The sequence below is a fragment of the Mastacembelus armatus genome, chromosome 22 (assembly GCF_900324485.2).
Source record: "Mastacembelus armatus chromosome 22, fMasArm1.2, whole genome shotgun sequence".
Taxonomy (NCBI): domain Eukaryota; kingdom Metazoa; phylum Chordata; class Actinopteri; order Synbranchiformes; family Mastacembelidae; genus Mastacembelus; species Mastacembelus armatus.
Genome location: NC_046654.1, coordinates 3,798,983 through 3,813,506, shown reverse-complemented (window position 1 = coordinate 3,813,506; position 14,524 = coordinate 3,798,983). Strand labels below are relative to the sequence as shown.

General features: G+C 37.9%; 2 protein-coding genes across 2 annotated transcripts; one reads left to right on the top strand and one right to left on the bottom strand.

The window, feature by feature from the left end:
• Positions 1–706: 706 nt before the first annotated feature.
• Positions 707–7,954, bottom strand: gmfb (glia maturation factor, beta). The gene is made up of 7 exons (XM_026299431.1): positions 7,873–7,954; positions 6,035–6,131; positions 5,311–5,360; positions 4,921–4,970; positions 4,625–4,707; positions 4,441–4,514; positions 707–4,176 (listed from the first exon to the last, which is right to left on the bottom strand). Exons 1-7 carry the CDS (start codon positions 7,873–7,875, stop codon positions 4,105–4,107), a joined length of 429 nt encoding a protein of 142 aa, XP_026155216.1. The 5' UTR covers positions 7,876–7,954; the 3' UTR covers positions 707–4,104.
• A 1,104-nt stretch (positions 7,955–9,058) lies between these two features.
• Positions 9,059–14,471, top strand: lgals3a (lectin, galactoside binding soluble 3a). The gene is made up of 6 exons (XM_026299259.1): positions 9,059–9,206; positions 9,590–9,607; positions 9,713–10,402; positions 11,610–11,698; positions 12,100–12,256; positions 13,051–14,471. Exons 2-6 carry the CDS (start codon positions 9,593–9,595, stop codon positions 13,204–13,206), a joined length of 1,107 nt encoding a protein of 368 aa, XP_026155044.1. The 5' UTR covers positions 9,059–9,206; positions 9,590–9,592; the 3' UTR covers positions 13,207–14,471.
• Positions 14,472–14,524: the final 53 nt, after the last annotated feature.

The following is a 14,524-nucleotide window of genomic DNA, read 5'->3' as shown; positions in this document are numbered from 1 at the left end:
TTTTTTTTTTTTTTTGGTCCACCCCGTTTCTATGTCTAAGCTAAAAAACAGAAACACCTCAGTTCACAAACTGTATCATCATCCAGGTTGATGATACAGTTTCAACACAGAAACTGAACATCATCATCTTTATTAAGGGGGATGATTTATTTCAGGGCTGTTGCATTAGACTGCAATAGTTCTAGGAATGTGAACGTAATAAATTGAGTATGTGCAGTTTTATGTTTGTACCATATTACACGATTTATTGAAAAAAGTAAATACAACCCCTGCAGCTGACTGATATTAAATTGCACACTTTAAGATACCAATGCACTATTACTTTTTAATTAATGAGCTAAAACATAGAAAAGAATACCCAGATTTTGACCCTAGTACATCAGTGTGGATTAACCCTCTTTTCTGCTTTGGAGTTGTGTTTTAGCCTCACAGTCCCCTGACTTCAACATAATCAAAAAGCTGTGGGTGGAGCTTGTGTTTGCATGTATTGACTAGTGGGATGAGTAGGATGCTAAAATTTAAGTTCATCACAATTTTAGAAATGTGACTGCACTCTCATTTGAAGGTTAATCTCTTATGTCTGCAGTGGTTGTATTTTACTTAAAAATTCCAACAAAATATATTACTCCCTCAGTGGTATATAAACCAAGTGAATGTATATAAACTTCATTAAATGTTGGTTTGAAAACACCTGGAAACAGACAGGTAAACATCACTGTCATTTTATTTGAACAACAGGACAATAGACACTTTATAAAGTATGGGAAAATACAAATATCTCAAGTTTCACTGATGCCATGAGGCAGCTGGTTATGGTACATGTTTCAGGTGTTTCTGTAAAAAGGAAGGATAATAGGTATTTGATCAGAGGACACCAAAAGCTGAACAACACATTTGCAGGTTAAATAAAAAAAAAGACTCAAGAGGCCAAATATATAACAAGTTCACCACATAGGATGGAAAGCTAGTAGATCCACAGGACATAACCAGATACATGGCTCAAAGTCAGAGAGAGCTCAATAGATCTTGTATTGGAGAAGTTTTTGTTTTTTTTTAACACGTGACCAATGTACAGTCTGTTAAATCCCATTTTTAGGAGAATATATAATAGAAGAGGGTCATTAATAAGTAAATATTTGAGATACAAATAATAACGCAGATGAGATGCACCTGTATCTGTCAAATCAAATTAATTTAATAACTTAAGATAAATCCTCTGCTCTGAAAACATGCAGCAGAATGTGAATTTCTTGAGTGTCACTTTCTGTCACACTGATGCTTGGACATCCATCAAAGCATGCACTTCTTATACAGTAGCTCTCCACATTTTAGAGGTTTTACGATTTTCTTCTTAACAAGATGAACATCTAAAAATGTTTTTATATATTCACATCAAAACCAGTACATTGCACATAGTTTAAATGAAAAACAAAGACTGTTTCAGAACTAGCCATTACTGTGCTTCCCAAACAATCCTTATACTTCACTCAACAGACTTCCTTGAAAACAAAATGACTGTTTAGAGTTTTGCAGGTCTTAGGGTCATAGAATCTCCTCTGCCTATAAAGAATAACATACAGCTAACTGTACTCAAGTAAGAACAGAAACCATTACAAACAGAAGGATAAACCATGTGTTAGTTATGTTTTCTGCAACACTTATAATACTGGAAAAACAAGTGAAACAGTTATATCCCATTGTTCCTGTTGGATTAACCCCTGCCAGACATGTGAATCAGAAATGATTGTCCAACGTTTGACATCAGTAAATGATTTACATGTCATGGTGATTGTACGAACATGTCATCGAGTCTGAGCTGTAAAAAAAATGTTGCTGTGAAATGACCAGGATTATACTTGGCGGTGTCTCAGAAATGTAAAAAAGTATAGTCCCCACAAAGCTTTTTCATACCGTACTGTTTTTCTACATTTGTGCCATGTTTTCATTTTGTCTTCATGATTTTTCAAAACAGTCATAAATATGATTAAAAAATTAAAGTCAAGGCATTGGTATGGTAGACTTAGTAGATGACATCATACATATGTGGCTTACTGGCTTAAGACTTTACATCAGCCACAACCCCCCTTATCAGTTTGTAAAGTAGGAGTTAATAAGAGACGACAGTAATGAGAGAATGTGTGAAATTCATGTGCCTATTATTCTTCATTAGGTCAGACCAATATATTGAGCTGATATTAGTTTTTAATTCAGAATAAGAAAAGTGTGGTCCCACTAATGCCTGCAATACAGTTTTCTTTGCAGATTTTGAGTGTTTTGTAGGTCAGTCTGTATTGAAGAGCTGCTAGGCCTTAAATTATTATTTTTGGTTTCAAAGTGTATAAGTGTAATGTTGTATTACAGGATTTTCATCAGGAAATAATGAACTGTTGTTTCTGGGCATGAAAATAGTCACGTATATAGAACATAGTGTTTGGAAAGTTAGTTTTTGTTGTTTTAGCTTTGTTCTCCAACATACTGGATTTAAAATGTGCTATAACTGAATATCTGGCTCTTTAACCTCAGTCTGTTTTTAATTTGAAACCCAATGAAATAGAAAACAGATCAAATGCAAAACAAAAAAAAAAAAAAAAAAAAAAAAACGGTATAATACAGAGTGTAATTTATATTAGACATTGGCACAAATTATGAGCTGCTGGCACATTCAATTCAAATTTCAGCATCAGCTTTCAGAAAGCTACATTGGTCAAACCCTGTTCTGTATAGAAAATGTAAACCACCCAGATGTAAATTGCTGTCCTTCACCTACCAAGTCTAAATATTAAGCACAACTGGCATTAGGAGACGTTGCAGCCATCATTTTCAAAGCTGTAACCACTGCAAAGCAATCATAGTGGCTTTACATCAGAATTAAGCATAACATTCATAAACACTAATAACAGTAGAAGCTATAATGCACAATATTAGCTAACAATCTCCCTAAAGACACAGTAACCCACTTATAGAGTAGCCCAGTAGATTAAAAAGGACAAGGAATGCCACCCTGTGTGCAGTGTTTTCAAGACTGTCATGGTCACTAAGAGGTTTGTTGTACAAATTGTTGAGTCTGGAATGTTTCAGTGGAAATATTGTTTCCTGGAGTGTGATATTATTGTAACAAATATGCAAGGCAAAGGCAGACTACAGTTTTACCCATGATTCACGCACTTTCTTCTCTGAATAGAGGTGAAAAGATGAGATCTGTTGACGGACTCAGAGGGGCAATCCTGCAGCGTGATAAGCACCACTTCATGGCTTCTGCCAGCCTGTTCATGTGCACAGAAAAAGGTACAACAACTCATGTACACTGTAAGTTTGAGCACTGCTTCTTGTCAAATGGTCTTTGTCAGACGGGAGTGATTATAGAACTAAATTATAATTTAAATGCCCTTAAATATAAACTTAAGGAGAAACTGGCTGAAACAGAACTGAGAATTGTAGCAGTGATTGTTCAGATGTAATGGCAGGAAGTTTGTTTTTCACAACAGAAGGAAATTAATGCTATAAAATATGCTCATAGATACAAGAGAAAAAACTAAAAAGTCCACAAATTATGAAAAATTATTAAACACAAAAAGGTTAAAAATGGTTTGGAGTTGCAAAAAATGCTAGATGTAAACTACTGAAAGAAAGACTGTTGTTAAAATGCTTTTAAATTTTCCTGAATGAACATACTTAGGAAGGGCAAATGAATAATATCAATTTCTGTCCACGTCAAGAGCTATAGGAGTGTTAATGCAATACAGATACACAACTGGCACATGAAGAGATTGAAGGGATACAAAGACAGACCTGTGTCAAGTAGTATTTTCAGTTTTAGGCAGTCAGATGGGTGAAGTTTAGGTAGAGCTCCAGATGTTGGTCACAGAAAAGTAAAATCATTCAAACACCTGTTTACGTGAACCTTTGAGCACACTGTCAGTTGTAATATACCCTAATCTCCACCAAAGATGCTTAAAACTGAGTGCAGAAAGTATCCACAAACACTATTTGAATCAGGTCTGATACAAAGAGAAGGGAAACATTAACTGTGGTTTGTTCGCCCCAAGAGATAACACATGTTGTGCGATCTCAATCCTGCTCATATCCCAGACCTCTGGTGAGACTTTAGCGGAAGAAGCCAAGTTTCTCTCTAAGCCATTCCTCTGTTAGGTCCTCTGTGTTCCTGATCTCAAACACCTGGATAAAAAAAAAACAAAACAAAACATGGCAGCAATTGTTAATGCAATGTGTTAGATAATATGATAAAATACAATTAGATAGATAAAAAAAGGCATGAATTATATGACCACTACAGTATTAATTACCTCAGTTGACATTCATACTAATGTTAGATTATTTTAAAAGGTGACATTAGAAGATGCTATCACAGTACCTCATTAGTTATACCCCAACACTGCTTTGTTATGACTTAGCACTAACACTAGGAATTAGCTCACTAACCTTGGTCAGTTCAACAGTTTGCACCAGTTTGTTTTTGCTCCCTGCGTACATCATCTGCTGCTCTGGTCTGCAACCTGCCCGATGCAAATCCACCAACATACATCAGAGCAGTACAGCAAACAGTATGTAGTTGTCATACTTTTTACGTGCTGCCCTAAATGTATAATCAAAGAGGTGTTCTTACCCACTGGACTGGAGAAGATGAAGCAGAGGGGATAAGACACACGTCCATCATCATGTTGGTACTTATAGCTGTAGACGATGAATGTTCCTAGTGCTAAGGATATTTCACATTTTTCACATCAGCATTGAAAAGAAAACAAATTCACCTTAAAACTATTTAAAATATATTGGACATGTTGCAGGAGGGCGAGGACACCAAAACAATTGCTGTACTTACAAGTGCATTAAATGCACTACATACATACATGGGGAATCATTTAAATACTGTTAAAATAAGGTCATTCATTAGAAGGATATCTCGGCTGTCTCTCAGGCAGTTCATCCTTCAGATCATCAGGAGAAATGTCCTAAAAAACAAAGACATGTAATGAAAAGTTCAGTGTGTGTGTTACTTTTGTGCTGTGGTGCAGTATCTTAAGTTACACTTTATCTAGACAAGTGGTTATCAATTAACATCCAACAGTTGATGAGATTTTACACCAGGGCAAGTTTAACCACATATACTGTGGTTCAAATCACTTTTTAAAAACCAGCAGCATACTGTTTATTTAATTACTAAAGAATTCAGTTTGGTACCTTTACATTTATATAGTAAAAGTTAAACATGGACCTGTGTTGCATTATGTTCATACATAAGAGTAAAGTACAAGATATGACTGTTTAATGACAAAGTAATTAATAACTCACCTCGTGTTCTTCATCAAGAATAACAAGCTGCTTGTCTTTATCGATCTTCACTGAAGGGTATAAGAGGAAATGAAAAGCAGCAATCAGGGAAACTTTCAAATGAGTTCATTGATAGCTGTAAAAGCAGTGGTTTAGTAAGTTCATAACTTTAAGAGAATAAAATATAGAGAAAAAGACAAAAGCAGCAGAAAATCAGGGAACAGGCCTGAGTCTGTCCCTGAATTATAAAGTGCAAAAAAATTAAAAATTAAAAAAAAAAAAACAGCTTCATTATAAACTAAATTCTGTTTCTGAAAATATCTGAGGCAGGAGGAAGCAGTGAATTTGGATGAATTCATTAATCAGTTCAGGAGTTTACAGAGGCAGTGTGTTGGCCTCCATTTTGTTCCACACAGCAGGAGGTAGCGACCAATCTGCAGGCTGTGCAAGCATTGATGATACATTCAGCCCACAGCTACTGGCTTAGAGCTCAGGCTTTATTGAAGAAAGGCAAATTTTGGCAGGTGACCCAATTCTGCAAACTGCCAAGCTTTTAATGCTGGAACAACAAAGATTTGCAATGTAGCACACAATTAAAACACTAACAATATTGGCACCTTCTGACACATTAATAACAAAAATATTTCGGTGATTCCACTTGCACCTGGAACGCCCCATCATCCTTATTATCGTCTGACCTAGAACACATTAGCAGTAAACATGCAAGGGAAGGAAAAGTACTCACTGACGATGGCTGCATTATTGGTCGCCTTACGGAAACGGAACTCCCTCAACTTTTTCACCAGATCTTCATCCACATCACACACCACCAGTGACTCACTCTGGTTAAAAAGGGAAACATGCAAAAACATTTTCATATTCAAACACAGCCAAATTAGCTGGTTAAAATTGAGCTAGCCAAAGTTTAATGCATTTAGCCTAAAATAAAACCCCTAACTTTTTACAAAGATATCACTATGGCCATGACTTTAATGTTCTTTAATTGTAGCTACAGCCTTGTTCTTTGGGTATTTATGTGTAAAATGTGCTTGACTCTGTCCACATTTATTTGTAACTTTATCATCCAAATAATGTACAAAAATGTACAAATATGGAACCAGCAGGACACTGTAGGGCAATAAGTCTGTGACCTTTGACTTTATTTTGTCCATCACGTATGTCCTTGCCTACTGCAGCACTAACTTGACATTGAATGTCAAAATCTTTCAACTGTCTTTCTGCAGGAGTTCACTCTGACCCTCAGGCTCTATCCAGGACAGAAAACCATTTTCAATATGATTTGGTTGGTCTGAACCTCTGTCACGTCCACATTATATAACTCCAGCACAAAGGCATAAACTCTTCAGGAGTCTCTGCAGAGTCTCTGAATTCTATAATTACACCTCCCTGAACAGATGGCTGGTGGGAGTCAGGATTTCACTGAGCTCAGAGAGATCTTCACAGATTAAGAAGGGACTGAAGTATCAGTGGTTGGAACTCTTGCAAAACAGGATGCGCAGGAAAATGAGGAACAGGCAGGACAATAAAAGCCGGAGGTGGCCACAGGTTAACTTCTGGTTTACATTCCTCCAGCCACAGACAGCTAGCTCGCTAGTTTGACTGCTAATTCAGTCAGGAAATAGGAGTCGATTAACTTGGACTATCCAGTTAATTTAATGCATGGGGGTATATAGAAACAGGACAGTAACGCCGATGTGATGTTGGTCTGCGCTGTGCGCGGTGAAGCTGTCATGACACGCAGTCAAAAACCCAGAGGGAGGCATTATTCATGAGGCGAGCTAGCGTTAAGGCAGCTCCCCAAACCAAGACGTGTTGAAACCCATCACTGCTAAGCAGAAAGGCACTTCACTACAGGAAGCCCGGTTGTTCGGCCTTCAAAATAAAAGCATGAAGTGGTCTGAATTTACAGGTGTTTTGTCCACAATACTTTTCAATTTCCAAATTCTTTATTGCAAAGTAACTAAACACAAAGCTCGATAGCGCAGTGAAAAACTTCACATCACATGTTTTAATAGTCTATTACTGTAGCCTCTAGATATAACAGCTTGATCAAAAACTATCTAAATTATTTTTGAACACTGGATTAAGTGTTGCATTAATAGTGTGGTTTATATAATCATCAGAAAGTGATCGATATTGACTGGTGTGATTGACATTGCTGCTTAATATCACTTATTGATACAGATCGCTGTAGTTATCCGTGAACATTGCTGTAGTTCTCTGAGAAGGTTAATATGTAATGTATGATAGTGTTCAAAGTTAGGTGTAAAGCTTTTTGTTTTCAGAGTTTTAATAAGCGAGTCTGATTAGTCAGTGTAATCTAATAATTTCACCACGATTTTATTTTGAAACCCAAACCCGGAAACCCACCTTTGCTTTTCCCACTAACTTTACACAGGACAGAGGGTGGAACTAGTGCTAGGCTAGCAGGCTAACGCTAGCCAATCTGCGATCTTACTTTTTCTCAATAGTCCTGGGAATTTCACATTGTTGAGAGCACACGATTAATAAGCAGGAACGAAAACACAGACGGCTCTTTCTGAAGAAGACTTAACAACTTACCATTGTTGCAGAGTTTAAATGTCTGTGAAGCTGCAGCTGCTGCTCTGAATGATAGGGACGCTTTCTATGTTTTTTTTTTTTTTTTTTACTTCACAGCATCTTGTGACTGCTTTGACCAATCCCACACAAGCGCCCCCGTCCTACAAAAATTGGCCATAAATCTTTTTAGCGTAAGACAATTTGATGTTAACCCCTGTAAAAACTCAAAGAGGTTTGAAGTACTTTATTTATAAATCAGCAGCACTAAGTTAGGTTGCTTGTTAAACTACAAAGCCACACAATTTGTCCTCACTATAGACACTGAGCAACTCTACTTTATGAATATGTAATATACATATTTTAAAAAATCATATTTTGCTATTAATTTAACTGATTATATTAATTTAACCTGTTATAGTTGATATTAATTTTGTTGAATTGAACTAGATTCATATTATTTAGTCAGTCAAACCTCAGGGCATTTTAGTCGTTCACAGTTACTAATAGGCAGTAAAAATGTTGTCTGAGCATTGCTATGGATTTGCAGCTGAATGATGTTTGGGTCTGGAATCTGGTCGTGCTGTCGTGACGCTTCCTGAACTAAGCCTCCTTTCTGCAGGCTCTTTTTGACAAATAGAAAACTGCATTTTACTAGTTAGAAGTATTTTAACTCATCAAATTTAGGTTTGTAGTGTAAAGTATATAACAGCAAAAATGCACTGACTCAGTAGAGGGTCGTCTATTTTATATGTGGACTAAGTACGTAAATAAATAAGTAATAAGTAAACGAATCACTACTTAAATAATTGGACTTTTAAAATGTAATGGCATCCTACATCTAAGCAGTTGTTTTATTCATAGTAAAACACTACACCCGAAACAAATGAACATTTATCACATGCTATAATCACATAAGTACCTATAGTTTATGGTATGTAGCCTACACACAGTAGTCACAGCTGGGGATTGCCTGATTATTTCTTAACTGCTGCGACTTCCTTTACGATTATTCAGTTACAGTTTCCTCAGACAAAACAATGCCTTCGTTTTACCGCACGTTGTTTCTATTTTCAACTGTCCATGATCCTAAAAACTAAAAAAAAATAAAGATTTTTTTTAATAAAAAGCTACAGGCGCAGATAAACCAGGCGCGCTCCCGCGGACCGCAGTCAGCTTGTGACGGAGGATCACCGGAACGCGCCCACCCGTCAGATTACGTCATCAGCCCTTCCTTTTCAAGAGTTGTAGTTGAGAGCAGAGCTAACGTTAGCTCGGCAAGCTAACTGGCATCCATAGCTGGACAAATCATCAGTCACCCACTATTGTCATTTGAGAGGGGCCCAACTTCTGGCGAGGTAACATCAAATATCCGTTTTTACTTTATAATCACTACATGGAGCTAAAATAAACAGACGCGTGAACCATCTGAATGTTAACCTGCAGTTAGCTTCTGTTAGCTAGTTAGGTTCGTAGCGAGCTGTTTAACACCAGTTAACTTGATATTTTATTAAACAAATCCCTGTTAATATGAGGTTAAAGTCAGTGTAACTTAAGTTTACTGAGCCATAATAATAACCAAGCTAAGTCAAGCTATTTCAGGTCTGCTCAAATGGTTTTGTTGATCAAATGGAAACATTTACTCGGCTGTTCGAGCCCATATGTGACATGCGTTTCCGCTGTGTGACAGCTTGTTAAAATCGGTTGCTATAACTGAAAGTTGTGCCTTGTTTTCTTTTAGATCATGGCAGATTTCTCGGTGAGTTCAAAGGACTTATACACAATTTTATGGTGTTTTCATTTCCTGGCAGCCAGTGTTTAATCAGATACTGTAGAGTCACTTTTCCTTTCTCTTCTGTTTTAGCTGGCAGATGCTTTAGGAGATGACTCGCAGGGCCAAGGGAGGAAAGTAGGCAACACTAACCCATCTGCCCCTGCCAGCAATCCTCCACCCCCTACAAACCCAGGGTGGCCTGGTTCAGCCCCTGGAGCCCCCACTCAGCCCTCTGCTCCAGCTGATTTCTCTGGTGGATCATCTGGCCCAGGAGCACCGGGGCAGTTCCCATTCCCCTCTGGTCCTGGAGCACCAGGACAGTATCCAGGACCTCCTTCAGCACCTGGTGGATTCCCCCCTGGTCCTGGGATACCTGGACAATATCCACCTGCACCAGGAGCCCCAGGGCATTTCTCTTCCAGCCCTGGAGCCCCTGGGCAGTACCCACCTGAGGGAGCTCCAGGACAGCTTCCTTATCCATCTGGACCATTTCCTTCTGGCCCTGGAGCTCCACCTGGGCCTTATCCAAATGTGCCTTTTCCAGGAAGTCAGCCAGGCGGAGGGAGTGGGATGTATGGACCAAGTGGTCCAGGTGCATTCCCCCCTCCAGCCGGCCCTGGCTCTTTCCCCACTTTCCCTACTGGAGGCTTTCCCCCAATACCCACTGGGTCATGGGGGCCACCTGCAGGTGGAGGCTTCCCCCCTGCTCCTGGAACCTTTGGTCCTGGTCCTGGGCCTATGGGACCCTACGGTGGACCTGCTGCTCCAGGAGGTATGCTGGTAAGTACTAGCACTGTTTACAATTAAGACTATGGTGCTTATCTGCTGCATTTCCTAGCTGGTGTCTTTTTGTGCTGGTGTGCAGTGAAGGGTCTGTCTTGGTGTGGCAGTCTTTGGGTTTCAGGCTGGGAAATGCTTGTTAACATACTAGTACTAGTTAAATGTACTACAGCCTTTTACTGTCTGCTGGACTCAGACAGTGCAAGCCACTTCAGCACATCACAAATATTTGACTCCACTCTAGCACCGAGTTTGTTCTTAAATACACACTGTTCGTTATCTGGTCTGTGCCTAACACGGCAGCTGGTTGAAATAGGTTTCTTGCATTGTTGGGATTTATTGCTGGATAGTGAATTTCCACTCAGGGCTTCATCTAAGTTGTGTTTCCTGTATCTTGGGTTCTGCTGGCTTGCAAAGCAAAACTTAAAAGAACAACAGATGTTCAAAAGTAGTTTTCAAAATGTATTCTTGTCTTTCAGCCCAGATATAATCCACCATATAATTGAAAGCAATGAGCTCAACTGTTCAGTGGGACAAGGACGTCACTTCCAGAATCAGCATCTGGTTTGATTAGTGCCAAAGACTGAACAGTATCCAGCTAAAGCTCGTGTTGAATGTACCTGGGGATCAAATGTTTTAATGAAGTGCAATATGGTTTAAAATAACACTTTTACACAAAATCTTTACTTTCTCTGATTATATTATTATATTTGTATGTTACCTATTTCCACACTGACTTGTCACTTACATGCATGATAAAAATATTAAAAGGTATTCTTTATTGTCTTTGATTTTGAAGTCTCTTACAGTTGATGCCCTTACATTCTAAAATATTGGAAAGTTTCTTTCACTGTTTCAAATCATCTTTGTGAATTACATAAGAATGGAAAGACACAATGACTCATTAGGGTGTTGCATTAGAAATGTGTACAGGGTCAAAGTTTTGAATAATGTTTAGCTTCCATTTTATTTTTTATTTTAATGGCATTAAGTTCTTTGCTCAGTATTACCAAGTTCAGATTTTTACTGACTGGGTGTATTTCTATATTTGTCCATGTGGATCTAATCAGAAGGGTAAATACTGTTTCCATTTTCTTTGCATTTGTTTCTTAAATACAGAAAATCATAAGATCAGGCATTAACTTCATTTGAAAATAAAACAGTAAAAATATATTGTCATGATCTGAAGTGCAAATATCTCTTGCAGATGGTGCCATATGATCTCCCACTTGATGCTGGAATTATGCCACGGCTTTTGATCACTATAGTTGGGGAGCCCATACCTGGTGGGGACAGGTATGAATAACCTTCAGCTTCTAATTTCGCGGTCAGTGATTCTTGCTGTTTGAGGAAGAAACACAAGTGAATAATGCCCTAAAATAACTCTTCAGCTATCCAAATCCTCCAGATCATGGCAGTGTTGTCATCTTCAACATGTGGGTTAACAGTGGTCAAACACCAGTCTTTGTTTATTAAAACACCCACTCTGCACCATTTACTTTTGCAACTTTTGATGAATGCTGTTGTTGACAATGAGACCACGCTTTTGCAGTGGAGAATTAAAATGGTCTTCCAAAGTTACCATCATTTACCACTTAGCACCATTCTTTTTTTATTTTTAAAGCCATATTTTATGAATTGGATCATGAAAGAATGATTAATCAGCAGCACTGATCTCCCCCTTTTTTCCTCTGCAGATTCCAAATTGATTTCATCAAAGGTTCAGATGTTGTCTTTCACTTCAACCCTCGATTTTATGAGAGAACTGTTGTTAGAAACTCCAATATTGGTGGATGTTGGGGGCCAGAGGAGCGGGAAGGAGATTTCGTATTTGTTCAAGGACGCCGTTTTGAGGTAGTTAATAATAATGGAAATGTAGACAAATCAAATCGTGAATCTTTTACACACGCGCACACACGCACACAGTGTTTCAGTGTCACACCTGTGGTCCTCCCACATAGGTATTTTCACTTGCTGTGCTTCTCAGAACTGTGTGGGTGTGTACAGATCAGGCTTGACTCTCTTGTTTGTTTTTGCTTTGTTTTTTACTTTGTGTTTATTTATTTGATAGTTACATTAGTAGCGGTGACAGGAAACAAAAGTCTTGAATTGAACTAGGAATTAGGGACAACTGTATCTTTTTCATTACAACATGCGGTTTGGCACCTCACATTACTCCAACTATTGCAATGTCCTGCATTAACCTGAGCAGAAGTGTAATCAGAAAACACTGAGTGTGTGGAGCCCTTAGCATCAGACAAATGGCCAATTTCTAGAGCATTTGTCAATCAATTTTCTCACCAGGCATGTCATTGTTAGTATTTATGCACAGTAATATGGGTAAACTAGCAAATGTATGGTTATGCTTATTGCAGTCAGTGGCAAATGCAGGTATTCTTCTAGCTCCTTTGTTCAGTGTCAAAGTGTTTGTCAAGTGTATTTTGTAAAGACATTTTCCTACTGTGAGATGTGAAGCTTAACATTATTACTGTCTCCTACTACCCAAAATCAGTTATTGCACATTTAAAGTATAATCAAAATAATTGCAGATACATTTTTGTCAGTTGAGTAATTGTTCTGGATCTGTTTGTATCACCCAGGATAACATGGTTTGATTTGAATAAGGTTTCTGTTGCTCTCCTCTGCAGCTGAAGATCCTTGTGGAGGAGGACATGTTTAAAGTTGCAGTAGATGGCACCCATCTGCTGGAGTATGAGCACAGAGTCGGTGGACTGGAGGACGTGACCCTGCTGCGAGTGGTTGGAGATGTAATCCTCTATAGTGCAGCCCCAAGCATGATTTAAGTCTCATCCACTATACAGGAGACCTGTGTCAAACTTTACCACTGTATCTCTGTATTTGAAACCTCTTCAAATACATGATGCATTTGATGGAATTTGCAAAGTACAAAGGTTAGTGAAGTGCAGTGTTTGACCTGGCACTTATTACATGGATGGCAGATTAACCCAGCTCTGCACCTTATTATTTTTATTGGATGACATCTCATTTTATATCCATTCACAATCCAGTATATTTAAAGACAGTCCGTAAGAAGTGAATGAGATGAAGTGTGAAAAAATGTTTTAGGAATATTATTACTGGTAATAATATAATATTTCCTTAAGGAAAACATTAATAGGCCCTGTGGAATTTCAGTGTGTCCCAAACATTTCATATATTTTTTAGTAATATGCTTTTTGTTGTTTATAGTACATGTGTTTATTATTGCCATTCATATCAAAATCTTGATAAGCCTTTGTAATGCATGAGTGTGATGCTGAAATCGTCATATGCTGGCTGACCCTCACTGACCTGCAAACATGGAGTAAGCTAAAGATGACATTTCCCATAATTTATCTGAATAGTGACTTTGAGCTCCTACTTTCTCAGTATTAAGCTCTTTAGGGCACTATAATCTAGACCAATTAGAGTGGCCTATAAAGGGTTAATCCTCATGAACTCCTGGACTAGAGGGTCAGGTAATATTTTATAAATCATGATTTCTTGTTGAAGTCAACACTTAACAGTAAAAAAAAAAAAAAAAAGACATCTTGAGGTTTCTTATTTCTTGCCAAACAGTGGTACCATATTTTGAGACTTGCTTTTAAATAAAAGGGCAACAATAAAAAAATATTGCACGTGTTTCATGATACCCAACTGTACATGTAATAATTGCTAGTTCCCCTGCACCCAATTGTTATTTTGCTCAAACTGGAGAAATCTAATCTGTCAGCATGTGAACAAGCAGAGAGATCCCTGTTGTGTTTTAGGTGAATTGCAGTGATTTAATCCCTGTTCAACTTTCTACGGTGACAGTTAACTTGTCCAGGTCTATAGTACAGCTTCAGTCCCTGAGATGAAATCTAACATACAGTATACAGTAACATACCATGATAAAATAGTGTGAAAGAGTAATACATACTGCCTGTCCAAAAGTATTAGATCTTATGGAAAATAACCCAAATCTTGTAGTTAAAACTTTTCAGTCCACCTATACAGTATGCATTGCTTACTTTAAGTGGTTTGGAGTCTATTCAAAAATGAAAAATGTTGGCAGTTTTATAAAAAAGAAAATATGATATGCTAAAAATGACATAGTGTAATATAAATCTAGCATATTAC

Coding starts and splice junctions, on each gene's coding strand:
- gmfb (XM_026299431.1), bottom strand. Junction 4,708..4,920: donor CTGCCTGAGAGACAGCCGAG/ATATCCTTCTAA, acceptor AGCACTAGGAAC/ATTCATCGTCTACAGCTATA. Junction 4,177..4,440: donor AAACTGTTGAACTGACCAAG/GTTAGTGAGCTA, acceptor TTTTTTATCCAG/GTGTTTGAGATCAGGAACAC.
- lgals3a (XM_026299259.1), top strand. Junction 10,403..11,609: donor CTGCTCCAGGAGGTATGCTG/GTAAGTACTAGC, acceptor TATCTCTTGCAG/ATGGTGCCATATGATCTCCC. Junction 12,257..13,050: donor TTCAAGGACGCCGTTTTGAG/GTAGTTAATAAT, acceptor TCTCCTCTGCAG/CTGAAGATCCTTGTGGAGGA.